At 46.7% G+C, this 24517-nt stretch overlaps 8 protein-coding genes across 8 annotated transcripts; 5 read left to right on the top strand and 3 right to left on the bottom strand.

Moving 5' to 3' along the window:
- The first annotated feature begins 8462 nt into the window (after positions 1-8462).
- On the top strand, positions 8463-9556 carry BT62DRAFT_755360 (uncharacterized protein). The gene is made up of 3 exons (XM_043182158.1): positions 8463-9019; positions 9071-9316; positions 9368-9556. Exons 1-2 carry the CDS (start codon positions 8541-8543, stop codon positions 9306-9308), a joined length of 717 nt encoding a protein of 238 aa, XP_043041633.1. The 5' UTR covers positions 8463-8540; the 3' UTR covers positions 9309-9316; positions 9368-9556.
- Positions 9557-10596: 1040 nt separating this feature from the next.
- Positions 10597-10752, bottom strand: BT62DRAFT_890207 (uncharacterized protein; the record flags this gene model as incomplete). Its single annotated transcript, XM_043183017.1, has 1 exon — positions 10597-10752. A coding segment is annotated over one exon (156 nt), but the record flags the coding sequence as incomplete, so codon positions are not given.
- BT62DRAFT_930211 (uncharacterized protein) lies at positions 10730-11184 on the top strand. The gene has a single exon (XM_043185882.1). The coding sequence runs from the start codon at positions 10853-10855 to the stop codon at positions 11120-11122; it is 270 nt and encodes an 89-aa protein (XP_043041631.1). The 5' UTR covers positions 10730-10852; the 3' UTR covers positions 11123-11184.
- A 370-nt stretch (positions 11185-11554) lies between these two features.
- On the top strand, positions 11555-12906 carry BT62DRAFT_930210 (histone-fold-containing protein). Its single transcript, XM_043185881.1, has 5 exons — positions 11555-12031; positions 12088-12166; positions 12232-12238; positions 12293-12411; positions 12462-12906. The coding sequence occupies exons 1-5, from the start codon at positions 11894-11896 to the stop codon at positions 12737-12739; spliced, it is 621 nt and encodes a 206-aa protein (XP_043041630.1). The 5' UTR covers positions 11555-11893; the 3' UTR covers positions 12740-12906.
- Positions 12818-20597, bottom strand: BT62DRAFT_930208 (uncharacterized protein). The gene is made up of 33 exons (XM_043185880.1): positions 20559-20597; positions 20299-20503; positions 20089-20248; positions 19892-20038; positions 19276-19838; positions 19076-19224; positions 18875-19022; positions 18556-18813; positions 18306-18500; positions 18114-18257; positions 17753-18064; positions 17477-17701; positions 17168-17425; positions 16837-17113; positions 16672-16791; positions 16444-16622; positions 16190-16389; positions 15919-16137; positions 15719-15868; positions 15521-15666; positions 15319-15467; positions 15057-15263; positions 14829-15006; positions 14670-14779; positions 14453-14620; positions 14277-14402; positions 13966-14229; positions 13666-13912; positions 13585-13608; positions 13513-13520; positions 13134-13463; positions 13076-13085; positions 12818-13023 (listed from the first exon to the last, which is right to left on the bottom strand). The coding sequence occupies exons 1-33, from the start codon at positions 20564-20566 to the stop codon at positions 13007-13009; spliced, it is 5901 nt and encodes a 1966-aa protein (XP_043041629.1). The 5' UTR covers positions 20567-20597; the 3' UTR covers positions 12818-13006.
- An 89-nt stretch (positions 20598-20686) lies between these two features.
- Positions 20687-21801, top strand: BT62DRAFT_992994 (uncharacterized protein). Its single transcript, XM_043190376.1, has 8 exons — positions 20687-20715; positions 20766-20907; positions 20956-20984; positions 21035-21152; positions 21202-21298; positions 21352-21445; positions 21493-21584; positions 21633-21801. Exons 1-8 carry the CDS (start codon positions 20700-20702, stop codon positions 21687-21689), a joined length of 645 nt encoding a protein of 214 aa, XP_043041628.1. The 5' UTR covers positions 20687-20699; the 3' UTR covers positions 21690-21801.
- On the bottom strand, positions 21633-23435 carry BT62DRAFT_965982 (uncharacterized protein). The gene is made up of 6 exons (XM_043188799.1): positions 23038-23435; positions 22771-22988; positions 22512-22723; positions 22063-22462; positions 21872-22015; positions 21633-21822 (listed from the first exon to the last, which is right to left on the bottom strand). The coding sequence occupies exons 1-6, from the start codon at positions 23252-23254 to the stop codon at positions 21820-21822; spliced, it is 1194 nt and encodes a 397-aa protein (XP_043041627.1). The 5' UTR covers positions 23255-23435; the 3' UTR covers positions 21633-21819.
- Positions 23294-24134, top strand: BT62DRAFT_930205 (TRAPP complex subunit Trs23). Its single transcript, XM_043185879.1, has 5 exons — positions 23294-23336; positions 23389-23434; positions 23482-23643; positions 23687-23876; positions 23927-24134. Exons 1-4 carry the CDS (start codon positions 23316-23318, stop codon positions 23866-23868), a joined length of 411 nt encoding a protein of 136 aa, XP_043041626.1. The 5' UTR covers positions 23294-23315; the 3' UTR covers positions 23869-23876; positions 23927-24134.
- The last annotated feature ends 383 nt before the right edge of the window (positions 24135-24517 follow it).

The following is a 24517-nucleotide window of genomic DNA, read 5'->3' as shown; positions in this document are numbered from 1 at the left end:
ACAGACTATTTCGATGAACTCGAACGACTCGCTAAACTTGCAGGAATCAGGGATGATACTGCAAACGACGGAAGGATGGTAGAAGCGCTCAAACAGGGGGTCCCCTCCTCGTACCTCACGATGATCTCGGCCATGGGCGTCAAAATGTTGATGCCCGTGGGGTATGACGAGTGAAAGGAACGAATCGTCGAGATGTACAAGGAGCGACAAAGGCAGAAAGCGGAGGCAATGACGCTACAAGAAAACTTCAAGAAGTCGACCCCGCCAACCCCAAACAAACCAGGGCAAACTGCTGGGAAATCATTGGGATCCACCCCCACACCCAATTACGGGAGCCAGAAGACAGGCACTGGAACGACGTACACCGGAGCCAGGAAACCTATGGATATCGACCGCTTAAAGAAGGAAGGAAAGTGTTTCACCTGTGGTCAGAAGAGACACATGGCCAAGGACTGCCCGAAGAAGAAAAGAACCCGAGAAGACATACGAGCACAGATAGCCGAGTTACAAAAAGAAGACGAAGAACTCAGGAAGGAAACAAAGACCGAGGAGGTAAAAGATAGGGCCAATCAGTGACCAACTCCACTGTATTAGCCGAAGGATCTCATGGTGTGCCTATCTCCGCCGCTGGACGGACTTACGATACTTCTGTAGTAACATACGTGCATTCAAATATACCAGCTAACCACGTACACCTAAAAGAGTCGAAAAAACAAACTCAAATGCCTATAGACTGAACAGGGGCAGAGGGCCCCAAACAGTGGCTCAAACCATTCGAGACCGAGTGGACTTGGAGAGCCATCAGAGAAGCAGTAGATGACAGCTCAGCAAGAGCGGTCCTCTAGGGATGGATACATCGGGCAAGGACAGAAGAAGCCACCATAGATACCGTGGACGGGTTGCGAAAAGCCACGCGAAGCCAGACCCTAGAATGGTTGGACGAGTTAAAAAGTCCACCAAAGTTTGTCAGGCGAACCAAGACCCCCGGACGGGATCTGACGACCAAAGCTCAGATTGAAACCCTAACCAATTGAACAAACTATTCGGTCAGCGCCCTGATCGACAGTGGCTGCACCGGGAGCTCCATCAATCGATCCTTCGTCTGACAGCATGATCTATCTACCAGAACCACTGCCGCCCCCATACCAGTCTATAATGCTGATGGAACAAAAAACTAAGCCGGATCAATCACGGAGTTCGTCGAACTTAGGTTGACCATCGGGGATCACTCCAAAAGGATCGACCTGGCCGTAACAGACCTTGGAACCAAGGAGTTATTCTTGGGACACGACTGGCTGATTCGGCACAACCCACTCATCAATTGGAAGACTGGGAAGCTCACGTTTGCACGATGCTGATGCCGAAAGATCCCTTACGAATTGCCTGATGAGGATCCGGCGGACCGGTGGGATGAGGAGATGGAGGATGGTGAAACCATCCTAGCCGTCGACCTGCAGGAGGAAATTCACATCAGAGCAGTACATCACGCCAACAATCTGGCAGCAAGGGCCAACGAAGGGAAGGAGAAGAAGACCTTTGAAGAACTGGTGCTGGAGTGGGCACGTGATTATCGGGACCTCTTTGAGAAAGAGAGTTTCAATGAACTCCCACTTCCAAAGCCCTGGGATCATGCCATCGAACTGATCCCTAATGCCAATGCAAACCTCGATTGCAAGACCTACCCTCTCAGCAATCAGGAACAATTAGAGCTTGATAAGTTCTTGGACGAGAACTTATCCTCCGGGTGAATTCGGCCATCAAAGTCCCCCATGGCCTCCCCCTTCTTCTTCGTAAAAAAGAAGGATGGCAAACTCCGACCTGTACAAGACTACTGCAAATTAAACGAGATGACCATCAAGAACAGATACCCGCTGCTGCTAATTTCGGAACTGATAGACAAACTTCGGGGAGCCAAGTACTACACTAAACTTGATGTCCGATAGGGGTATAACAACGTCAGAATAAAGGAAGGAGATGAGTGGAAGGCTGCATTCAGGACCAATCAAGGGCTATTCGAACCCACTGTCATGTTCTTCAGATTAACCAACTCCCTGGCCACCTTCCAGTGGATGATGAACGACATATTTAAGGACCTCATCGCCACTGGAAAGGTAACCATCTATCTCGACGATATCCTCATAATGTCCAAAACAAGGGAAGAACACCGTGGCCTGATTCGACAAGTACTCGCCCTCATGAGGAAGCACAAACTATTCCTCAAAGCAGAGAAATGCGAATTCGAGGTGTTAGAAACTGAATACCTCGGGGTAATCATCAGTGAAGGGAGTATTCGCATGGACCCGATAAAGGTTGCGGGGATACTGGAATGGCCGGTTCCCACTAAGAAAAAAGAGCTATAATCTTTTCTTGGTTTCACCAACTTTTATAGGCGATTCATACGAGACTACAGCAAAATCATTTGCCCTATGACCCAGCTCACTGGCAATGCTCCATGGGGATGGGAAACTCTGCAACAACTCGCCTTCGAAGACTTAAAGCAACGACTAGCGAAGGACATAGTACTCGCTATCCCATCTCAGGAAGAGAAGTTCCGAGTAGAAGCTGACTCCAGCGATGGGGCCATAGGCGCCATGTTATCCCAAGAGCAAGGCAGGAAATGGTGCCCGGTCGCATTCCTCTCAAAGACGCTCACCATAACCGAAAGGAACTACAAGATCTATGATAAGGAGTTACTCGCAATAATGCTTGCCCTCGAAGAGTGGCGGCATTATTTAATCGGGGCAGCAGACATTTTTGAAATCTGGACAGACCATCAAAACCTCAGATACTTCCGTCAGCCTCAGAAGCTAAACCGTCGTCAGGCTCGATGGGTTACAGAGCTCACTCAATACCAGTATACATTACATCACAAAGCCGGGGTCGCTAACAAGAAAGCCGACCTCCTCTCCCATCGAGCAGATCATGATCAAGGGGAAAACGACAATGACGGGGTCACTATCCTCCGTCCTGAACATTTCTGAGCACTAATAATGCCGACGGAGGAGGAGATGCATGAACGCATCAAAAGCGCGATGTGAGATGCACACCAATAGGACCAGCGGATCGCCGCCTCCCTCAATCATGAGCAGAGAATGACAAAAGAGAACAGGATGATCCACTATGATGGAAGAATTTATGTTCCACAAGTCCAAAGTCTACACAGGGATATCATTGCCGCACACCATGACCACGTCACTGCGGGACACCCTGGGATTGCAAAAACAAAGGAACTTGTTCTCCGAAACTATTGGTGGCCCAAACTCAGCAATGACATCACAGCATATGTCAAGGCATGCGAAATGTGCCAAAGGGGGAAAGCATCCACGCAACTGTGATCAGCCCCCTTACATCCGAACGAGATACCAACGCAACCATGGACCCATATCTCCATGGACATGATCATAGGACTACCGGACTGCAATGGCTATGACGCAATCATTATTGTAGTTGACCGATTCTCCAAGATGATCATCCCTATTGCATGTTCGACGGAATTAACTTCGGAAGGGTGGGCAAAGATCCTTCGAGATGAGGTATACGCCAAATACGGCATGCCACAAGTCATCATCTCTGATAGAGGACCGCAATTTGTGTCAAAATTCCTTGACGACTTATACAAATTGCTGCGGATAAAACGAAACGCGTCTACCGCCTACCATCCACAAACTGACGGACAAACTGAGTGGGCAAACCAAGAAGTTGAAAAATACCTTCAGCTATTTATCAACTACCGCCAGGATGACTGGGTCGAATGGCTAGCACTCGCAGCTTTTCAACACAATAACAGAGTACACTCCGCTACAGGCTTCACACCCTTCTTCGTTAACCATGGACGTCACCCCCATGTTGCACAAACGACCCGTCATAAAACAACAACCCCAGCATCAACAAGTTTCACCGTGACTCTTGAAAAAATCCACGCCGAAACTAAAGCCGCACTAGAACGGACGGCAAACGCCATGAAAAAACAATATGACAAACACCGACGTCCAGCCCACACTTACCAAATTCATGATAAAGTCTGGCTCGACACAACAAATCTTCACCTCCCCCGACCGAAACGAAAACTCACTGACAAGCGCACTGGCCCCTTTCCGATCCTAGCGAAAATTGGTCAATCCTCCTATAAGCTAAAGCTACCAGCAGGATGAAAAATCCACGATGTCTTCAATGAATACCTCCTGACACCATACATAGCCCCGGCCTTTCCAAACCAAGAGAGACCACCGCCACTGCCCCCTGACTTAATCGACAACGAGAAACACTACGAAATCAACCAAGTCCTAAACCATAAACTACGGAAGGTCAAAGCATGTGAGGGCGGCATGACCACGACGGTGGATTACCTCGTCAGCTGGAAAGGTTACAGCCCAGAATCGAACCAATGGATAAATGAAAAATACATAAATGCCGATGATGCTATCCACGACTATGAACTATCTCTTAATTAAGTCATCGGGACGATGGTCTTAAGCGGGGGGTAATGTTATGATTTTTCCATTCTTTTTACTTGACATCCACCTTTTACCCCTATTCATGCTTAGTCAGAAGAGCACAAGACAGTGGGAGAGCTTAGTCAGCACAACTAACAATCTCCAAACCGTCGCGACAGCCAAGCATAACAACAACACAATTCCCCTTTTATGTATGGTATCGGTGCTCAAGGACAATGAGTACCATGGACACAGACAGACATAATAAGTAGCGATATAATTAGGACCATCTGTACAGTATTTAAGACCGATGCTCTTGCTGGCAATAACTCCAGCTTTGAGCTAAAGTTTATACACGCCATTCTACCTCGAGTCTTCTTCTGACCTTGGGTCACATCGGACAGGTACATACCAAGTGAACTCAGGTGATTCCTCGAAGTGCGAAGGAACACCTGTTTATCACGTGTATCTGTTCACGTGACGCTTGAGCCTAACAAATATCTGGTTTCATGCTCTGAAACACTTTTTCTGGAGTTAAATCATTTTTGATAGTCCTGGTTAGTGATCGGTTCTTCAAATATGTGGCATATGCTACTGCCTTGGGCCATAGAAACTTTGGTAAGTGATGTTCTTCTAGCATGATGCATGCATGCTCCACAAGAGTCCAATTTATTCTCTCAGCAACTCCATTTTGAGATGGAGAGTATGCTGCAGTCAATTCTAACTGTATGCTATTGTTCTGGAGGTATTCCTTTACCTCTTCATTGTCAACCCTCATAAACTTCAGATCCTTCTCTTTGTGGACTTTGATGTATTTTTGATACTGCTGGATCTTCTTTCAAATTTTCATACCTTGCTTTGACTTCAAAAAATACAACATTGTTCTTCGGGATTTTCTATCTGTGAAGCTTATGTAATATCTTTCACCATGGATACCCTGAGTTCAAGCCAGCCCCCATAGATCTGAAAATGTCATTTCTCCTATTTCAGTATAGTCCTTTTCAGCTTCCTGTGGAAATGGCTTGGTATGATGTTTGGCTTTTATGCAAGCTATGCAATCTGTCTGAGGCTTGGCTGACTCATCTATATCCATCCCCTTGATCATTTTCTTCCTAAATAGTCTCTTTACTGATCTCATATTTAAGTGGCCTAATGTTTTGTGCCACTTTTGCCATAATCAGGCTGATTTCATAGCATAGGTCTGAGTTATTTCTGGAACAATAATGTCAAGGCTGTACAGCTTTGATATTTTATCTCCATGGCTGATTATCTTACCATATGGTGAGATAATATCCATTCTGGACTCTTTGAATCTGAGTTCAAATCCAGCATCTGTAATGCGCCCTATTGACATAAGATTGAATAGTGCATCAGGACAGTGGATACACTCTTTTAGTGTGACTGGAGTGATCTTTTCTTCTTCGACCATTTTAATCTTGACAGTTCCCCTTCCCAAGCCTTTGGATTTGCCTACACCAATGACTTCATGTCCTGGGGTTTCAACATAGTCAGAAAAATATAATCTATTTTTGACTATATGTCTGGTGATGCCAGAGTCCTCTAGCCATGATATTCCTGAGAGTGAGGTAAGTGCAACATCTGTTGCACAAAATACATAGTCATCTTCTTCTGAGTCTGATTTGGCAATATGTGCCTGAGTCTGGCTCTTTCTCTTCCCTTTCTATGACTTTTTGGAATTCTTCTTCCTATTTAGGCAATTTGTTCTGATGTGATCAGTTTTCCCACATCTATAACATGTGACATTTGAATTGGACTTCTTACCATGTGCTGCAAGTGTCATGGTCTGATCAGAAGTCTTTTCCTTTAGTTGGATGTCTTCCTGAAGAATTCGGAAAATCAACTTGTAAGAATCTTTCAAGTCAGCAGTATCCACTGATGAGATGAATAAATTCCATGATTCTGAGAGTGATGTAAGCAGTGTGATAGAGAAGTCCTCCTCCTCAACTTTCTGCTTAAGGGATGCCAGCTCCTCCTGATAGGACCTCAAAGTCCTAATATGCTCCTTCATGTTTCTTTCTTCTTCACACTGAGCTCTAAAGAATTTCCTTCTGACAAGGACAATTCCCATGGGTCCCCTAGACTCATACATATCTTTTCAGAGCTTTCCAGGCTTCTGCTGAAGTCTTTGAACCAGCAATATATACCAGCGGGCCATCAGAAACCCACAATCTTATTGTTGAAAGAGCCTTCCTATCGCTCTTCTTCCAATCTGCCACCAGTGTCATGTCTGCCGGGGCCAGAATGCTTCCATCTGCATAATCAATCAGTCCTAAATCGGTTAGGATATCGATCATCTTGATTTTCCACGTCGGATAATTTTCCGGGCCCTTAAGGGGGTCAATTCTATACACGGACTGGCTATCCATGCGGTTCTATGTGTGTATGTAAAGTATGAAAGGGTGCGAAGTGAGTAGTGATGTAAGTTCAGTTATGGCTGGGGCCCATAACCTGTTGTAAGTAGAGAGCAGAGTAATGTACAGAGGATTAGTATTAGCCTCTCGAGAGAGAAACGTTCTACTTAAATACATTTTGTATTACTTCGAGATCTTTCTACGAGATACTAAATAAGTCCGGATCACGATCCAAGTCAGCTGCCGCTGACTGGCATCGTGTCTTCGAGTACGTTCTCGTACTCGCTCGGGATTGCTATCCCAACAAGGACAATGATGACATAATGTATCGGATGAAACGGTAGGAAGCAAAGAGGACCTTCAAAGATGCGTGATGGTGGCAAGTGAAAGGCTTCATAGCTTTAGTTCCCATTGGGGTTCGCTGTGCATTGGAGTCCTTCATATATTACAGATGGTCCAATACAAGTTCGTGTAAAGATACAATAGTAAGTAATATACACTGATCCTTTTATTGGTACAATTCATTGACTTCCGTCTAGTATGTTGTATAACCTGGGCTTTGCCGTTTAGTCGGAATATAGAGAGCATGAATGACTTTGACGTACGGAAATGTGGAAGGTTAGTATACCTCACAGACCTTCGAGGGAAAGGGGGGAAAGTCGCTAGGGCCAAAATTGGGACATGCAGGAGTGGTGTCCTCAAAGATAGTGTGCAATGTTGCGATGCTTCCGCGATGAGAACGACGCATATAGAAAGATTTGAAGCTATTGAAAGATTTGAAGCTGTTGATGGACAAGGTAGATGCGCTGGAAGGGCATGAGTATATTGATGCATTGTCGGCGTTAATTGGGTCAGGTTTCCAGTCCTTGAAGAACCAGTTAGTAAATGCATAACACCAAAGATTCAAAATCACTTCAACTCATCACAAGTTCGTCAGGTGGAGCATCCATGATGATGCAGGGCCTTTCTTTCCCAGGGGAGGTCGCGGCGAGTCGACCATTCTTGATAGTCAGCTCGGAGTGCCAGCGGCCCGCTGGCTTGTGTCAAAGCTTCGGACAACGGTGTGAAGGTGGATTCTTTGACGAGACAGATTTGACTGCGTCTGTATTTTGTGAGAGCTTTGCGTGGCTTGACTGATGGAGGTTTTGCGATACTAGGCGGCCTAGCGGGTTTGGTGGAATCGTAGTCTTCGGAGAGTACGTAATATCACGATGTCGACATTGAAAAATAAAGAGAGATTTGGAGGAGGCGCCAGGCCTACCAGCTGCTAAGGGAATGTTCGAGTTAGGGGTGATGCTCGACGCCGGCGAGGTTGAAGTAGAAGAGGTAGAAGAGGTCAATGATTTGCCGCCCATTTTATACGAGAAATGCTGTTAGGGTTCATTGGGATATCCCTGGTATTGTTGGTGCAAAGGTCAAAATAAAATAATGGCACGGTGGTGCCGCGTCATTATTTTACCTTTTCAATCGATGTCGCTGCAATGCTGGAGGTATATTGTAACGGAGGTGACGACCTCATGCTCCAAAAGCTGGATGGCTTGCAAGATAGGATGTACGCCGGCTACTGCTTGATAGTGCGTCTTTTTGCTGCTTGTTTCCATCTCATCGAATAAAATCCCGTTTAGATTCAGGGACGGGTTGATGAGGATAAAAATACAACGCTGTCGGCATTCGTCCACTACAACAGGGTCTTACGAAGCCTCACCCTCGCAAACCTCAGCATGCTCGGCCTTCGATGTGCGTTCTCATCTTGCAAGAAACGGCCCATCCTAGATGCAGAGAACTTCTGCATGTGTCGAAGCCGCTGCCAGGGAACAATTGTTACCATCCCACTTGCTGCGACATTTGTGCACGTATACCAAACGATTGGCGGGACTGTTCTCAGTCACCATATGTGAAGTATCCTCCCTCGTTTAACAAAGCGATCGCGGAGGATATGTATCACGGCCAACTCCTTCGAGCTAGAGTAGATGATGATCAAGCTCTTCGAATTGTCACTGGTGAGGAAGAGGGTCCAGATATCGACGTTGCAGACGATACGTCGGAGACCGATAGTCAGATCTGCAAGACGTTTCTGACCAAGGTGCCGGGCTCCGATAAGCTCGGAGAAGATGCAATCTTCCTGCCCGTTAATCGTATCGACCACATCCTGTCAAACGTTTCAGAGATATCTGATCCGTCGCAGTTACACGGAGACTTGGATCGTTTTCAAGAGTAAGCAATCCTCTCTAATCATTGCAATTTTTCTCCTGAACTATTCTTTTGTTTTCATAATCGTGCAAGAGTATCAGTTTGCGTGCTACGGACGGATCGGTCGTTTTCGAGCCACCTGAGGGTCTGCCGGTTGACGATACGCCTCTTCCCGACAACTTTTCGATGGTGTATAGTCTCATGTCGTCGACATCTGGTACTTCAACGGAAGATCTGGAATGTGACTCTCCGGACTCGCGTGAACTTGATTCATCGTTGCAGGGGATCATCCCCCAGCCCCAGCGCCTATTAGTCGGAAAGGTAGGTATTTATATGTTTCGCATGTAACTTCCATTAACGTTTGCTCCAAAGGCAAATGGAGAGTCAAGTCGCTCCTCAAGCGAGCGATTACGAATTTCGTTGGGTTTGTTAAGGGGCGTAAGTTCTCTACCAAGTTATCTGCAGGATAGACTCAATATCGCTTCACTTTCTTTTTTCGAGAATTTCATACCATACACACTGTATCGCTAATTATATCATACAACTCGCACTTCCTTTGACTCTTATCGTCCCTGTTTCTTTTCTTAATCTTTCCCGAGTTCTAGTTGGGTAAGTTAATCCTGAGCCTTATCTTTACACCACTTACCAGGCTTCGAGGAGCTCGAAGAAGGGTCTCTTTCTGATCCGTCGTAGCTATACAGAGACCTGGAACTTTTCCAAGAGCAAGCGATCCTCTCCAGTCGAACTCTTCTCCCGAACCGGCCTTTGTTTTCAGAATCGTGAAGTATCAGTTTATGCGCTATGCATCCCGCCAGAGGGTCTGCCGACTGACGACTCGACAATCTTTAATGTATGGGATATTGTCAGCATCTAAAACTTCATGAAAACCAAGGTGAGTGATGGTGTATCTATCCTATAGGTCATGATAACTTGGTGGAGAACTTATGCCCCTTAACAAGGTCAACGAGATTCATGATCGCCCGCTTGACAAGTGACTTCACTTACGAGTCTTCATTTTCTAATGGTGGCTGCACTCGTAACACCTTTCTGGCTAGGCACTGGTGCTGGGAGATGTTCCTCTGAATCAGGCAACGATGAATCAAGTTCACGCGAATCCGGAGAATCACGCCATAACCTTATTGCATTGCATTGTTATATCATTACGCTTTCATATGAATCGCGTTCTTCAGTATGTTATCACGGACATTGTCGAATTGGAAAATGATATTTTGTCATAGGTTATCCTTCCGCTTACCTTCTGTTGACAGTATGTTACCATTTGAGATACCATGGGCCCAATAATACCGGAACAAGAAGACATTTATTATTACCCTGAAGAGTTTGGTCTCAATTTCAGAAAAGACCTGGCTCAGATATGCATTAGTAGGCACACAAATCAAAGTATCTGCAGTGGTGCTCGTGCCTATGAAACCATGAAACCAACACAATTTCAAGGCAAAAGAGAGGCGTACGACCAACTGGATAATACTTACCAATTGTTCCTGGAGTTATAATGGTTGTAGAATAAATGTCCTCCTCGTAAGGGTGATTGTCTGTGTAGAAAACTGCATTCACCCGATCCTTGTTCGTCTGCAACTCGCTCAAATCTCTAACATAGATTTACTACTGGAACGAATAAAATAAATATTGAGATCCGTAGATCTACCACTCCGGGAAAGCGTGTCATCCTTGTGCAGGGGCCATGCTAATCTTCTCTGTATCGTTCCAATTTTTTCGTATGTCACCCCGAAGGGGACAATATAAATATACAGTTCAGCGTGGCAGTGTTAACAGTTTTGTATTTGTGTCAGCTCACTGGAGGGCCTATCCATATCGGTAATATGCTCAGCAGCTAAAATGTCAGCAGCGACGCCTACGGTTCTACCTCGGGATCCCAGATTCCCGCACCTGCTGCCTTCAGTACCTAGGATTCGACCTATGCCGCTGCGTACCGTTGGCTATGAATATCGTGACCTCCAGCACGAGCTCGAGGAATTGGTGCGCACCTATTCTGGCTGCGTGCGTGCTTCTGACTCTGTGGTAGGACAACAACATTTGGGTCAAGACGCAGCAAGAGGAGAAACGAGAGGTGCGTACGCTTTCCGTCGTCGTCGGTTCGTCTTGTGAATGAAAATCGCAGCTTGATGAGGCAGGTGATGGTGAACAGGACTCTATACATTCTGATGGGCGGCCGTCCGTGGTGGAAGACGAGGACGAGGACGAATCTGCACGATATGGATGAAGAGTCGGAAGAGTCCTCGCATGCTAGGATTATTTGGTCACAGACGCGCCGGAAGAATAGATGGATCTTTTGCCAGTTCCCTAACCATTTACCGCTTACGCAGCCTTCCCAAGTTCATTCTGATTGACTGCTTCTGTTATTTCGTGGAGGTTGAAATTGTCTTCAACTTTCTATGGTCTTCAAGTTTGCTGTGGCCTCGGTATGTTTTGCAGTATTTTAGAGACAGATTGTTAACCCATGATTCTATTTTATTTTTTTCCGGAAAGTAGCAGTCATGCCATATGTTTTTTTCTGTATGGTATGCCCTGCAAATTCTGGCTGCGAGTGGTGCTGTCGTGAGCATAGATACAAATATTTTTGGATACGTCCCTCCATGTATGCCGTCACACTTTATCGCAGCCGAAGAGCAACATTTTGTCCCGTAAAGATTACATACATGTAGTTATTAGGGTACATATTTTCTGCACACGTACGACGGACCCGGTCCTTACCAGGGTCTTCCACAGGGACTCATGTCAGTGAATAAAATCCCCAGCTTTCTTGGTATACCCTCACTTTTTTTTTTTCCAAGCGACAAGCGCGTTGATGGCTGTCGCTGTGTAGGATGGAGTTGTCATAATGAAACGGCATCTATCTCCTTGCAGCCTTCCTCCTCCATGCCTCGAAAATCCCAGGTCGACCTCATTTCCATCTCTGGCATCGTATCGGCCCAAGCACAGCAGGAACTTGTCACCGAGGGTCTCGATAACTTTGAGTTGCCGAAGAGCCTGGTTACGAGTATCGCAAGATCAGCAGTACGTCCCTGTCGTTGTCGCTATCGAGCATGGAATTTGAATGAACCTGGTACCAGCTCCCTGACAACGCGAAGCTACCCAAGGACACGATCCTCGCGCTTGTCAAGGGCTCGACGGTGTTCATCAACCACCTAGGTGCGTTGTGATCTGCTTTCACATCGGACGCGTCTCATCGACCGCCACTCTTTGAAATTCCCCAGCTGGAACGCAAGTACCCCGCAATCAGACTCAAACCTGGACCCCACACTGACGGCGCTGCAGGGCCTACGATGTCGCAATGTCAAAGCAACACAAGAGCATCTCTGCCGCCGATGTCATGCGGGCGCTAGACATCCTCGAGTTGGGGGATATGGTCGAGATGATACAGGAGGATCTGCAAGGTGACTTTTTCTTTGTTATCTTTGATCGTTTTCTCTCACACAGCACTCAGCTTTTCGCGATGAACAAAGGTCGGCTGGGAAAGCCAGCGGTCACGATAGCGTATCTCTGTCAGCATCTAGACTCTCTGTGCAGCCGGGGGCCCCGACTATCAGGATCAAGCCGCCCAAGAAGGAGCCTGCGTCGAGAGCCACTTCTTTGTCCTCGTATTCGAGACGACAGGATATGGATAGCCAGGGACGCGCAGAGTTTGGGGAGGCCACCCCAGCCCTATATCATAATTGGCAAAGTAGCAGCCATCCTGACGGCGGCAACTCGGATGAGGAATAGGACACACGGACAGATATTTTTGATTCTCACTTTCTTGCGTCGTGCTTTGTTGCTGTCATATGTACTTGCTATCGTCAAACAGTGTTGGCCGTATTCAGCCTAGCTAAATTATCGTTTCAGGTTGTATCTTGTATGTATTATTACTGGAGGCGCCGAAGGCCCGTGACTAAATGCGTTGATATTGAGCACGAGTATGAAGAAAGGTATAGGTATTGTAGTAATCCCAAAGTCCAAACAAAAGAAAAGTCCCCATGCTGATCATATCTATTACTTGTAAGGAATGCCTAGGGAGGGAGAATAAGTTGGGGACGACGTGCATATGCATCTTCAACTCACCGTTTTGAAGCTACCAAAAGGGTCAGAATATGTCATCAAAAAGACAAGAACGGCTTACCCTCTGGAACTCATCATACGCCGTACTCCTCACATTCTCATGCGCATTTCTCACCACAGCCATCATATGCTCCGCAGCCTGGCGCTCATTCAGCGTCAACGCAAACCTATCACGCAGACGCTTGATCGTGCCCTCGCCTTTGAACGACGGGAAGCCCGTATCGAGCATAAGCTGGACAGTGCTTATGAGCTGCTCGGCATGTGGTCGAATGGCGAGGAATGCCTTGATGGTGAGGTGCTGGAAGAGTTGATACCCTTGCGAGTATCTTCCGCCCATGAGAACGACCATCTCATGATTGAGTTTGAACGAGTGCGGCTCGAATTTGACACCCTGAAATAGACAGTAAATAGCGGATAAGCGGCATAAAGGGGCTGCTTACTCCTGGACGTAAAGACAAAGAATGACATCGTTAGTTTAGACTAGACGATACAAATCTAAAAGAAACACATATCTATGTCGAACAGGAACCCGAAATCTGACAAGTAAAGATACGTCAGCTTGCTGCGTCAACACACTTCCCGAAAGGCCTTACCAATATGCACGATATGACCTTCCCCGTCAATCATAATGTTGCCATTGTGCCGATCCTTGATTTGCAAGATATAGCATGCAACAGAATACGCAGCCATGGACTGTATGAAGTTCATACGCGCTTTCTGGAACGGTATCGTGTCTTGTCCGCCATACTTGGCAACGAAAAAGTCAAGCAGGTCATTAACTTTTGCACGGCCCATCTCATCCCGAGAGGTCGCATTAGGCACGACGTCAATGACGCCACACTACATCGCATATCAGCAAACTGAGGATTAAACATAACGAGAAACAGACTCACTCCGGGTGCGGTAGCAGTCACCCGATAAGGGTATAGATACAGAGTCAACCCAACGCTAGTGAATATGTTTTTGAACATGGCGATGATCTGTAACGCAAGAACGTCTTGACGACAATCATCTCCGACTTTGAAGATGGCTTGTTGCCATACATCGTACTCAGTGCGAATTTCAATACCTCCACCCTCGCCATCGAGAAGTGAGTCGGGATCAGTGTTGACCGTTACCCTTTCCTTTCTGACTTTAAAAGTGGCCATAAATGGCGCCTATGGAACTAGATAAGCAGGGAAACAACATCGTACAAGAATATAACCTTAGCGTGACTCTGCAGAGGTCGTCCAGATTTCTTGTCGACATCAACCACTTTCCCATCAGGATTACTAGGCAAGTATACTCCGACAGCAACGACAATCTTAGCCATCTCCTCGTCGATTTTGGCCTGGGCACAGTTTCAATTACGGTTTCGATATGCGTACGAGTTAAGCGCACCTTCTTTTCAGGCTTGGTTTTCTTGATGAAGGGTTTGAGTTTCCCAGATATCGACGTCACCTCATGGAAGAAACCAAATTCACGGTCGTAGAATTCCCGAGCTTCGCCAGACAAAGACCCAACGACGAGATTTGTCATAGAATCGAGACTAGGCTTCAAAGGGTCCGCCTAACGCCTCATTGAGTATTAAGCAATACGACAGATAGTGGAAACTGACCACTTCGCCGGCATCATCCTTAAAGCAATTGGCCTTCATGTTCCAGATGATTTGATGACAAAAGAGCTGAGAAATTTTTGCAGTCTCAAATATGAATCGTGCAACGTATCCTTAGCAATGAAATGAGCATAGGGCTTAATTGCGGGAGAGTGGACGGACCTAGGTCATCATAGCGAAGTGCCTGAACTACTTGAGGGACGAAAAAGAACGTAATCTCTACAGGATGTTGCTCCAAAACCCGGTGTGCGTATTGCAAAACCATTGGATCACTGTTATATCGGCGCTCAAAGAACGTGTTGGCAATCACCGGAGGGACAGGTGCCCATAGCAAAAGGTACTGCTCACAAATCAGAATGAAGAAGCTAGCACAAAACATATCCAACTCACCCTGAGATCTCGGCGAACAGCGGGATCCACTCTATTTTCTACAAGGAAATGTAGAGCTTCTGGTATGTCAAGAACTTCGATGGTGTTTGACTTGACCAGTTTTCCAACTTCGCTGCGAAGAATAGGAAGCTTGAAACGTTCGGTCATATACACAGGAATAGCAGGGTCGATCCTCCATGTCGTCCGAAGGATTTGAACCCATGCATTCTACGGAAGGATGTTAGGAACATACAGTGCAGACCCAAAAGAGTAGAACACTTACATCCAATAAAGTTCGTTCGGAGGAGATTATATGGTCGGCACCCCTACGAGGGTCGTTGGCAGGATTAGCCCAGACGTGGAGTCTATAGATCTCGCTTTCGACCAGGAGCTTCAGGGGCTGATTAATTGTATGAAGCCTGTTAGTATAGACTTTTAAATGCTTAAGTGTCTGTTGCACCCGTGAAGATGGTTATGGCACGTACATGTACTTCGAGATGGCGTCTGGGCTGGTGACAGACTCGAGATGACAGCAGATGCTCGAACAGAATCTGTTTGAAGATACGACAAGAACTCAGAGAGCACCTTGACATCGGCATCGATTTGTACCCGATTAGCACCGTACGTCCATCTATCGATCAGAGTTAGTATTCATTGCCATGAAAGATATCGCATGGTCATACTGGGGTCGCACTGCGAACCATGAATAGGCAGCAGAATACAAGCTCTCACGCATTTCACTTTCACAAAATGAATCCAGATGAGAGCTCTTGAGTGTTTCGAATCCGAAAAGAAGAAAAGAAAACCGAGCCTCTCGCGCCAATGCATGGGTGCTAAAATAGGAAGGTGAGGAAACTCGAGATTACATGGATCATTTACCGACCTCAAGGTTTTGTGTGCTCTCGCTGACAGTAAGACAAGATGTTGAATCAAAAACATAACCCCAGGCCGACGGTATCTAGCAGCTTGCAAACGACTGAAAAGCATTTGTAGGACCAACGCATGAGGCATAAGCAACCGTCGAGCATTTAACATCCCGCGATCGATTTCTCCCTTCTCAGTGGGGCTATAATTGACAGGCTGATAGAAGGGATCCGCATAGCTATGCAAAAGAAGAATTAGAGAAATACAAGGAAGGCAGCAACACAACTAACTTCAAAACCGCTGAAAATATACCCCTTTCTTGTCGAATTGTGTAAGACCAAGCAGATAAAACTTCGTTCATGAGAGCAACCTCGATGTCGTTCTTTTCAGCGATAACCCACGTCCAGACTTCAATGCCGGTGGAAATGGCAGCCGGTGTGGCAACTTCAAACGGAAGGGCAACCAAATAATGAAGCAACTCGTAATCGCACTGTAAAGTGACGTTAACAAACATCCAGACACAGTGTCTTCATTGTAAGCTCACGTTTGAAAGGGAAATGATCATGGCAGCGCATCGGAACAACAGGCGCTTCAAATCTTGGACCGTCAAAGTACTTGTTTTGCATCGTATTTCCTTCATGGAATGCGCCAGTTTCTCTTTGAGAGCGAGTACTTCACCGGATGGAGCCGACTGTGGAGGCAGTTTTTCCAACCTGTCGGCACCTGAAAAAGAGTCAGCATGAAATACTACCATATGTAAAGGCGCCATGACCTGATCGACTCGCCAATCGGATGCCAGCCGCCTCGCCTGCAAAGTAGCCTTTGCTCGCGATTTGGCTCGCTAATATATTGGCTTTATCCAAAGTTCTGTTCGAAAGCGCTGAAAGCGAAACTTCAAGCGGGTTAGCACAGAAATAAAGGGTGAATTCGAACTTACTCAGTTGGCGTTGCACTGGACCAATTGCTTTCCCAAATTGTTCAGCAACAGAAGCCCCAAGTTCGGCCCCATCTATTCCAGAAGTTGATTGGTGTACTGCTAGATATTTTTGTAATGTTGATTGGAGCTCGACTGGGGCGCGCCCAAGCGCCAACTCGAACCAATTATTAGCATTCCTGTGTAGCTGTGCTAATATTTCGTTTCGGACTTGATAGCTATCCGTGAGTTCAAGAGTGATCCCTGCACGTGTAGAAGTGTATTCGTATACCGGGTTATACTATATTGCCGACTTGTGAGCCACGAAAATTAGCATGGCCGAACAAAAGCATACCTCGTCGGTGAACTCGTTCTCGCAAGACCGGTGCAATAGTGTGAGTACCTCCAGAATCGCAAATACGAGGGGGGGATCGCACATAAGGGACGGAAAAGATGATATGAGCCGATTGAGAAACTTGAATGCGATATCTCTTGCCCTGGCCACTGGATGAGTGCTGCATAGGAGTAAAGCCCGTAGCTCAGATGATAATGTCTCGGGAAGGGCCTGCTGAGCTGCTTGGGTGTTTAAATCGTTGATACAACCTCGAATGACCTAAAAGCACATTTGTCAAGGAGTGGGCAGTACGGCGAGGTATTGAAGCACCTTCTCTGCGATAGAGTCCATGCACGAGCTGAGTCCTAGATGCCGATTAAGGCTGTCATTGACAAAGTAGGTGGCAAGGGATGATGGCAATCCTGCCGCAGAGCGCATAGTCTCCATATCATGCATTGTCAACAAGAAAACGATCTGCCCCGACGATAGCGACCGTATATCACTAGTTCGGAGCGGTATATGTCTAGTAAGAGATGACTTGTGCTTGAGAATTACCTGTAAATGTGTCGGTAACAGAATAATTTGATAATGAAAGAGGATCAGTACCGTATGTGCATACTCCTGACGGATCACTGAGTTGTACTCGACATCACTAACCACAGCATCTTGAGATTCTTCGACTACCGTAGCAGGAGTCTTGATGGCAATGCGAGCCATTGCAGGCCTTTGCCATGCCATGGCATTCGAATCCATGGCGTCGTCGGATGTAAAGTGGAACAGGATGCAAAGGAACCACATGTTTCGGAATAGGGCGACAACTGCCGAAGACGCGTCGACGTGAGGATTGAAGTCACCATGAGACAGAAGGGCATCGATAGGCAATAACAAAGACGCTAGCTGCTCAATCATATCATCGGTCTACATGAAATTAGCACTTCAAAACCAGACTGAAAGTAAAGCTAAAGACCTTAATGTGATGATTCGCAATCTTCACGTTCTGGATAGCGACACCCTTATCAGCGAAAAGGGTCAGTAATTCCACCAAGTAAATATCGTATAGTTCGGGACGACGATGCAACTCCTGAGCCAGCCTGGTTTGTGCAGCAAGCACCTATAAGCGATCAGCCCCAAGCTTAAAAGATGAAACCGAAATGATCACCATGTTGTTCGAAAACCTAGGGTCGTCCGGATTGGCAGAACGATTGATCGTAGAAAAGACACGTATGATATCCACGAATGCGGTCTCAGGAGCAAACAGAGCCAAGTCAACAAGATTATAGGCGATTGCTGCCTCCATAGTTGGTTCTGCTGATCGAAGGCGCTGCAAAAGCATCGAAATGGTAAGACGTGTAACCTGTCCGTGGAGTGATTCTTAGAAAAAATGTAAGAGACGGCAAAAAGCAAAGTACCTCCTCCATACGGAACTCGAGCGCCAATCGGCTCACAACAGATATTGTACTGATACCCACAACCCTCTTCTCATCTTCCGATAGCGCGTGAAGTCCAGTTTCGACGGATTGTAGCGTGCCCTGATCTTGCCCCGAGTAAAGAGGGTTACTGAATATCTGATAACTACTGGAGCTTTCGTATATTTCCTTGCTCGTTGCAGCTATGTAATTCAAGAGGGAATACATGTTCGACATGATAAGATCGTCACCAGGGGCCAACTAAAACAGACGCGTCAGGACAATTATGATAACGCGGCACATAGAGTAAAAGCTACGTTACTTTGATACACTGAGCAAGGCACTTTGCTGCAGCTGCCAAAGGAGGCGGAGCTCTGGTCTCGGAAGCAAATTCGAATTGAAATATTGACAAGGGAGCAGTAACAAAGCGTCGCAAATGAGCCGCCATTCGGGCAGCAATTTTAGGGAAGCTTCAAAGTTGTTCAATCGGTTAAACGCTTTGATACAGAGGACTGACACTTACTTCTGAACCAGAACAGTTGTCGCTTTTAATGCGGCCTCTTGAACGAGGTTGTCAAAGATAGGCGACTCTTCACTGAGTAGTAGGAGAAGTCGCGAATACAACTCTTCGTCGAGTTCTTGAAGAGCCACGGAGCAGACAGAAGCCAATTTCTGTGGAAGCCATATCAGAAGCAATTTCGAACGCAGACAAAAATCTCGCACCAAGCTTTCCGACATGGTTTCCCATGCATATGTATCAGGCGGAGGGTCAGTATCCATATCCTCAATTTGGACCAGTAAATCATTAAAGCACTGCATTGCATACTGGATCGTTGACTTCAGAGTGGCGATTGTAGCTTCCTCAGTGATGTCCAACTCGATGGCTGTCCGCTTCATTAATGAATTCCAAGCCTTATTCGCTGCCACTGCTTCTGTGGAGTTACCGATGGGGCCAGTTTGCGGCGGAGCTTGGGCCTGAGCCAATACGGTCCAAGAAGTCTCTAGTACGCAGCAGACTATGAAGTATCCACTGAGAGGACGTCCACGAGAGAGGTAGCGAGCTAAAAATGTCTCGATGAAGTGTCGAGTATCGACGTCGGGTACATCTTCATTGACAATGTCCCCGATAAGTCGATTCAAACGGTCGATATTGTCCACAAAGCATAAGCTACCGAGGGCTTCTCTCAACTGTTGCCATTGTGAAGTACTCCAGGCGAATGACGTAGAGCTAATTGCGCGGTAAAGGCCATGTAAAGCTGGGGCTAGCTGAGTGAGGACATCCAGAGCTGTGGAAACGTATAGTGTGACAACAGACAATAGAACTTGGTACCAGACGTACGAGCAGTAGTTGATATCTTTGTTTGAATATCTGAAATGAACGCAATAATAGCGCCGGTTGCTGAATCGCTGTACTGTGGATGCAATCCCGACACTCGCAGTAGCGCAGAGACCGTTGAAAACACCAGTTGATCAGGAAGTGACCAGTCTTAAACCACGTTAACAGAAGTCATGACAATTTCTGAATGCTGTTCACACCTTCCCACGAAAGACAGCGATCAAAATCAATGTAGGGTACATCTCGAAGAACGTCGATGAGCACTGGCATTATGGTCCCTATTCTCTCGGAAATGTGCGATTCGGGAAAATTGAAAACGAGTTCTCCAAAGGCGATGTTGCAGTGGACTCTGGAAGCAGGCTAGAGGGATATTAGCCTTGAAGCAGGCCATGCTGAATTTTTTGACGAACCATGAACACCCTGTCAGTAGTTTCGGCATCCACCTTACTATTTGGCTTGGAGTACCCATTGGGAACATGGTCGGGTTTCTTTCCGGCAATCCTGGTCTGGACTTTTGAAGCAATGAGGGTCCCGCCATAGCGATAGTCGTCCTCTGTTTCACTAACGCCCAAGGCAATGTCGGAGAGAATTCGCTGGTGTATGTTGAGTTCGATGCTGAAGAGAGATAGTTATTGAGAAAATTGGTCGATATATATGTGAATATATGCACCAGTCCATGTTTCAGCCGAGAAGAGGTGGACGACGTAAGAGCAGAATGGTGGGTGTCTATTTGTCAATGGCTTTTCGGGTATATCCGTCTAAAGCAAACAAACGCGTCGCGTCACTTTCCAGCCATCACTCATCGACAAATATGCCACGAACGCCCAGTACGTTGCTCTTGACTGTGCTATCATTTCGACTCATTCTCCTTGTTTAGAAGCAAGGCAAACTCGGCTCACGGCGCCAACATCCTTTGTCAATGAGAACAGTGACGACGACAGCTTTGGTTTTACTGAAGCCTCCCGTAGTCGAAGACAGGAGGACGACAACATTGAAAATTCAGATGATGACGCCAAGACGTGATTCATTAGCTTCATGTTCATTCTGTGACTGAATCTTCGCCTCAGGATGGCCAAGTTTCTTCAGGAATACAAAAGTGTCTCTGAGAGTGATGATGAGCCCTCAATCTTCTAATCAGTTATACAGAGCAACGAGCAAAGAAAAATTCCGCTCGATCCGTGGCTTTCGATGGGCAAAAAAAGGCGCTGTATGCGTCAGCCCGCAAGACTGCCGAGGAGATATCGAGAGACGGCATCGCTTACCTGTGAGTAGCCTACATCTTCCGCAACAGTATCAGTTACATTATTATCTAGGGAAGAGATGAAAGCTCAGGTCATGAACATGAAACAACAAGAGATATCCTACGAGAAGTATACCAACGGCCTTAGCCAGCTTGGGGAAGACAGCAATGTTTGACTAACCTTCCTACTGTCCGCCTCTTCTCATTCCGCATCATTCTCCAGGAAGCCCTTATCAAGCTGCTAGCAATATACCCCTTGGTCAAGGAGGATTTGTTTGTTCGTCGTCGTCAAGCGCTCGAAATTGCTGGCAAAATGCGTCGGTTAATTATTCCTTTATCGTACCCACCCTCTGATTCTTTTCAGTGAAATCCAACCCTTCAAAAAAAGAACAAGCTCTGCAACAATTCTTAAGAAATGCTCATGGACAGGTGGAAAAAAGCCGGCAAAATGAAAAAGTACGCGTGTACAGAGCCTATTAACTTACAACGCTTATTCATCTACAGCTCGCGACTGATGCTTCAAAGCTTATCAAACACTACAAGGATCTCCTTCGTGGCTGAGGATCCTTTCTACCTGCTGACGCTTCTGGCTCGACGGGCTGTGCTTACTTTTGCTCTGCTTCTTCTGGATTGCAACACTGTATTATCTCTCTACCATGCTCAATAATGTGTCTTGATCTGGTCACAATATCTACTAGCAGATAACTGAATCGCAGAGAAATAACGATAACCAAGGCGCTCACCAGTTCGGAATCCGAACGTGATACATGGCTTCGTTCCCTACTTCGCAAATCTTCGGGCCGAAGGTTCAGATATTCAGACATGAAGACACGTAGTATGAGATTCCACCGACGCATTGTTGGCAAGTCCAGCGCCGATGCATCGTCCTTTGGTGAAACATCAGCCAAGAGATGAGTACTGCAAAAATACTTACCCGCAAAGTGTGCCAGACACGAGGAAATGGCTCTGCAATTACATGCAGAATGCTGATACCTCGATGCAAAAAAGGAACATGGTCGTCTCCCATGTTCCCCAAATTCCTTTCATCCCCAGTTCTCGGCGTAAAATATGATGCCCAATGTCCAGGAGCCATGCCGGTATAATCATCGTACTGGAAGAAACCATGATCACCCAATCTCTGCTCTGAAGATGCCATTGCATCGAAGAGCCACCCTGTCTCTGTAAAGTAGGATCTTATTGTGGGCTGGGATGCACCAAGTAGGTCGAGTAAAATCAGGTGTTCTATGCCATGCATCTCAGTCACTTGTGGACCAAGAAGACGCCGTTTCGAGTGAGGCAGGATATATGTCGTCTCCCATTTCTCCGCTAGATGTCTTTACAACGTCAGACACATCTACTGGGACTAAATTCTGTAGAACACACCTCGCACCATAAATTGAATCAGTGTTTGTCCAGGATACAAAGGCCTCTTCCCCATCGAAGAACACGAGTTGCAGAGTAATATCAGCAACATCTTCATCGTCTTCGGTGCCTTCTTCCACCCTCTTTTGTCGACTATCCAGGAGCGGGTTCAATGCCCCAGCAAGGTCGAGCATCATCGCGCATGGGGCAGCAGAATCAGTTGCTCCTACAAACTGGGTCCCCATCAGATCCCAGGGTACTAAGATGGAGAAGCACAGACCTGGTTCGCAGGGTATGATGGAAAGTATTTGCTGTCAAAGTGCGCCGACAGAATAACCCGCCGCGGAGCTGCTGGGTCCTTTGTCGCAATGAGATTCGTGAACCTTTTCTCCCCGACGGGTGTCTGTCCAGTGAATTCATCCTCCTCGACGTGCCAATTGAGGGCCTCGAGCGTGGTCTTTATGTAGTTTCTGACCAAAGTGTTGTTTTCTGTATCCGCTGTATGAAGGTCGGTGAGAGCCCTCGACTGAATTTCCGGCCAACATACGTGCACGAGGGATCAAGATCTTGGATAAATGTGAGGAAGGATTCGAGGGGTTCAGGTTTTCGAGAGGGTCGGGGGTAGAGACCAATATCGATATGTCGTCAGTAGAGAGCTCCGTCAAGGTCCGCTCACCCAATGTAGAAGCCTGGAACGACGGCAACGGCGACAAAAGGAGAAGCAGCAACCATACTGAAGGCGCCAGGAGGTGGACGGCCTTCATGGCGCTGAGAGAGAGGAATCAAATAACGTACTCACGCTCATGACCTTGGCGTCTCACCATCATGGCCATCTTCGGGCTCTGGGTACGTGTTCCCTCTCTACTGGCGAATGGCTGCTGGAACGTCGTCTTCGTAGGTCATCAACAAGGCAGGAGGCCTTGTGTACCAAAGAAACTTTGCAGGTCGGGATACGGTCGTCATATTGCCTATTGTGCTCATTTTGCAGTAGATGGCCTCGCTCAGCTAACATCCAATGAGTACCTCGTCCTCGCTGGTACACTGCACGGTATCCACGCCATTACGAGTCGTCTGTCGCCGATGGGACCTAGTTCAGGTGCTCAGGTTATCGAGGGAGAGTCGTTCAAGATGACGATATTGCTTACCGCTACAGGTGCGTCTCCGTTGTTGCTCCATACGGCTCTAACATTGTGTAGGAACGAAATTCGTTCTTTTGACCTCCCTGGCAGAGCTCTCAGCAGAATCGATATTGCAGAAAGTGCACGAAGCGTACGCAGATGCAGTGATGAAGAATCCTTTTCACACTCCAGAGATGCCCATTCGGAGTGAAGGCTTTGACCTCCGAATCAGTTTTCTTATTGGCAATGGACAAATGTGATGACGGAGGTAAGGTATACTTCTATTCCTATGCCGCATATTTCTCAGCTTTTTTCTAGAGTCTGAGATTACATATATCGACATCGATTTCCAAGTCGAGGTCAACTCTTACGCCTTCTGCGCGTAATAACATGCAGAAGATGAGCTATTCCGCCCGGCTAGGGCACGTTCCTTCGCATATTGCTTGATGCTCAAAACCTTATAGTCGCTCTGGTCCTCCTAGCCGACCACATGTTTAACATAACAATGACAATTCATTATAGGCTCTTTAGTTCTAATTCAATTTCTCAGATCAAGAACAGCTACTGCAAAGCTGCCCAACGATACGTCATCATGTAGATTTCGAAGGACAGGTCGTGCTTACTATCGATCTCGTTGAACGCTTCCTAGAGCAACAAATTGGAATGATATCCCAGCGGATCGATCGGAGGTCATGTTGCCAATGGTCATAGGAAAAGATGTCTTGTGTTGAGTGCATCCATTGCACGGTACAAAATTCCCAAATTTTGCCGAAGCTTTGCACCAAGCCAGTCAAATGAATTTTATGACGGCTTCTTCAGCGTTCCAAGGCCAAAAGAGAGGCTGCCCGTGTCGAGTAGATTAACCTTTCCGAACGCCTGAAGCTGCCTATCAAACGATACCACTAGACT

The sequence above is a fragment of the Guyanagaster necrorhizus genome (assembly GCF_019112545.1).
Source record: "Guyanagaster necrorhizus MCA 3950 unplaced genomic scaffold BT62scaffold_8, whole genome shotgun sequence".
Lineage (NCBI taxonomy): Eukaryota > Fungi > Basidiomycota > Agaricomycetes > Agaricales > Physalacriaceae > Guyanagaster > Guyanagaster necrorhizus.
The sequence above is the reverse complement of the archived record's forward strand: the minus strand, read 5'-3'. Positions and strand labels throughout refer to the sequence as shown.

Excerpts from the sequence above, each read along its gene's own strand:
- BT62DRAFT_755360 (XM_043182158.1), top strand. The coding sequence starts at position 8,541 with ATGTGCGTTCTCATCTTGCAAGAAACGGCCCATCCTAGATGCAGAGAA. Across the intron at positions 9,020-9,070 it reads GACTTGGATCGTTTTCAAGA|TTTTCATAATCGTGCAAGAG; the intron begins GTAAGCAATCCT and ends ACTATTCTTTTG.
- BT62DRAFT_930211 (XM_043185882.1), top strand. The coding sequence starts at position 10,853 with ATGTCAGCAGCGACGCCTACGGTTCTACCTCGGGATCCCAGATTCCCG.
- BT62DRAFT_930210 (XM_043185881.1), top strand. The coding sequence starts at position 11,894 with ATGCCTCGAAAATCCCAGGTCGACCTCATTTCCATCTCTGGCATCGTA. Across the intron at positions 12,032-12,087 it reads CGAGTATCGCAAGATCAGCA|CTCCCTGACAACGCGAAGCT; the intron begins GTACGTCCCTGT and ends ACCTGGTACCAG. Across the intron at positions 12,412-12,461 it reads GATACAGGAGGATCTGCAAG|CTTTTCGCGATGAACAAAGG; the intron begins GTGACTTTTTCT and ends CACAGCACTCAG.
- BT62DRAFT_930208 (XM_043185880.1), bottom strand. Across the intron at positions 18,501-18,555 it reads TCGAGTTCCGTATGGAGGAG|GTTACACGTCTTACCATTTC; the intron begins GTACTTTGCTTT and ends CTCCACGGACAG. Across the intron at positions 15,264-15,318 it reads CCGAACGAACTTTATTGGAT|AATGCATGGGTTCAAATCCT; the intron begins GTAAGTGTTCTA and ends ATCCTTCCGTAG.
- BT62DRAFT_992994 (XM_043190376.1), top strand. Across the intron at positions 20,985-21,034 it reads GTTTCTTCAGGAATACAAAA|AGCAACGAGCAAAGAAAAAT; the intron begins GTGTCTCTGAGA and ends TCAGTTATACAG. Across the intron at positions 21,585-21,632 it reads AAAGCCGGCAAAATGAAAAA|CTCGCGACTGATGCTTCAAA; the intron begins GTACGCGTGTAC and ends ATTCATCTACAG.
- BT62DRAFT_965982 (XM_043188799.1), bottom strand. The coding sequence starts at position 23,254 with ATGAAGGCCGTCCACCTCCTGGCGCCTTCAGTATGGTTGCTGCTTCTC. Across the intron at positions 22,989-23,037 it reads GATCTTGATCCCTCGTGCAC|CGGATACAGAAAACAACACT; the intron begins GTATGTTGGCCG and ends ACCTTCATACAG. Across the intron at positions 22,463-22,511 it reads GATTCAATTTATGGTGCGAG|ACATCTAGCGGAGAAATGGG; the intron begins GTGTGTTCTACA and ends GACGTTGTAAAG.
- BT62DRAFT_930205 (XM_043185879.1), top strand. The coding sequence starts at position 23,316 with ATGGCCATCTTCGGGCTCTGG. Across the intron at positions 23,337-23,388 it reads TGGCCATCTTCGGGCTCTGG|GTCATCAACAAGGCAGGAGG; the intron begins GTACGTGTTCCC and ends TCGTCTTCGTAG. Across the intron at positions 23,435-23,481 it reads GTACCAAAGAAACTTTGCAG|ATGGCCTCGCTCAGCTAACA; the intron begins GTCGGGATACGG and ends ATTTTGCAGTAG.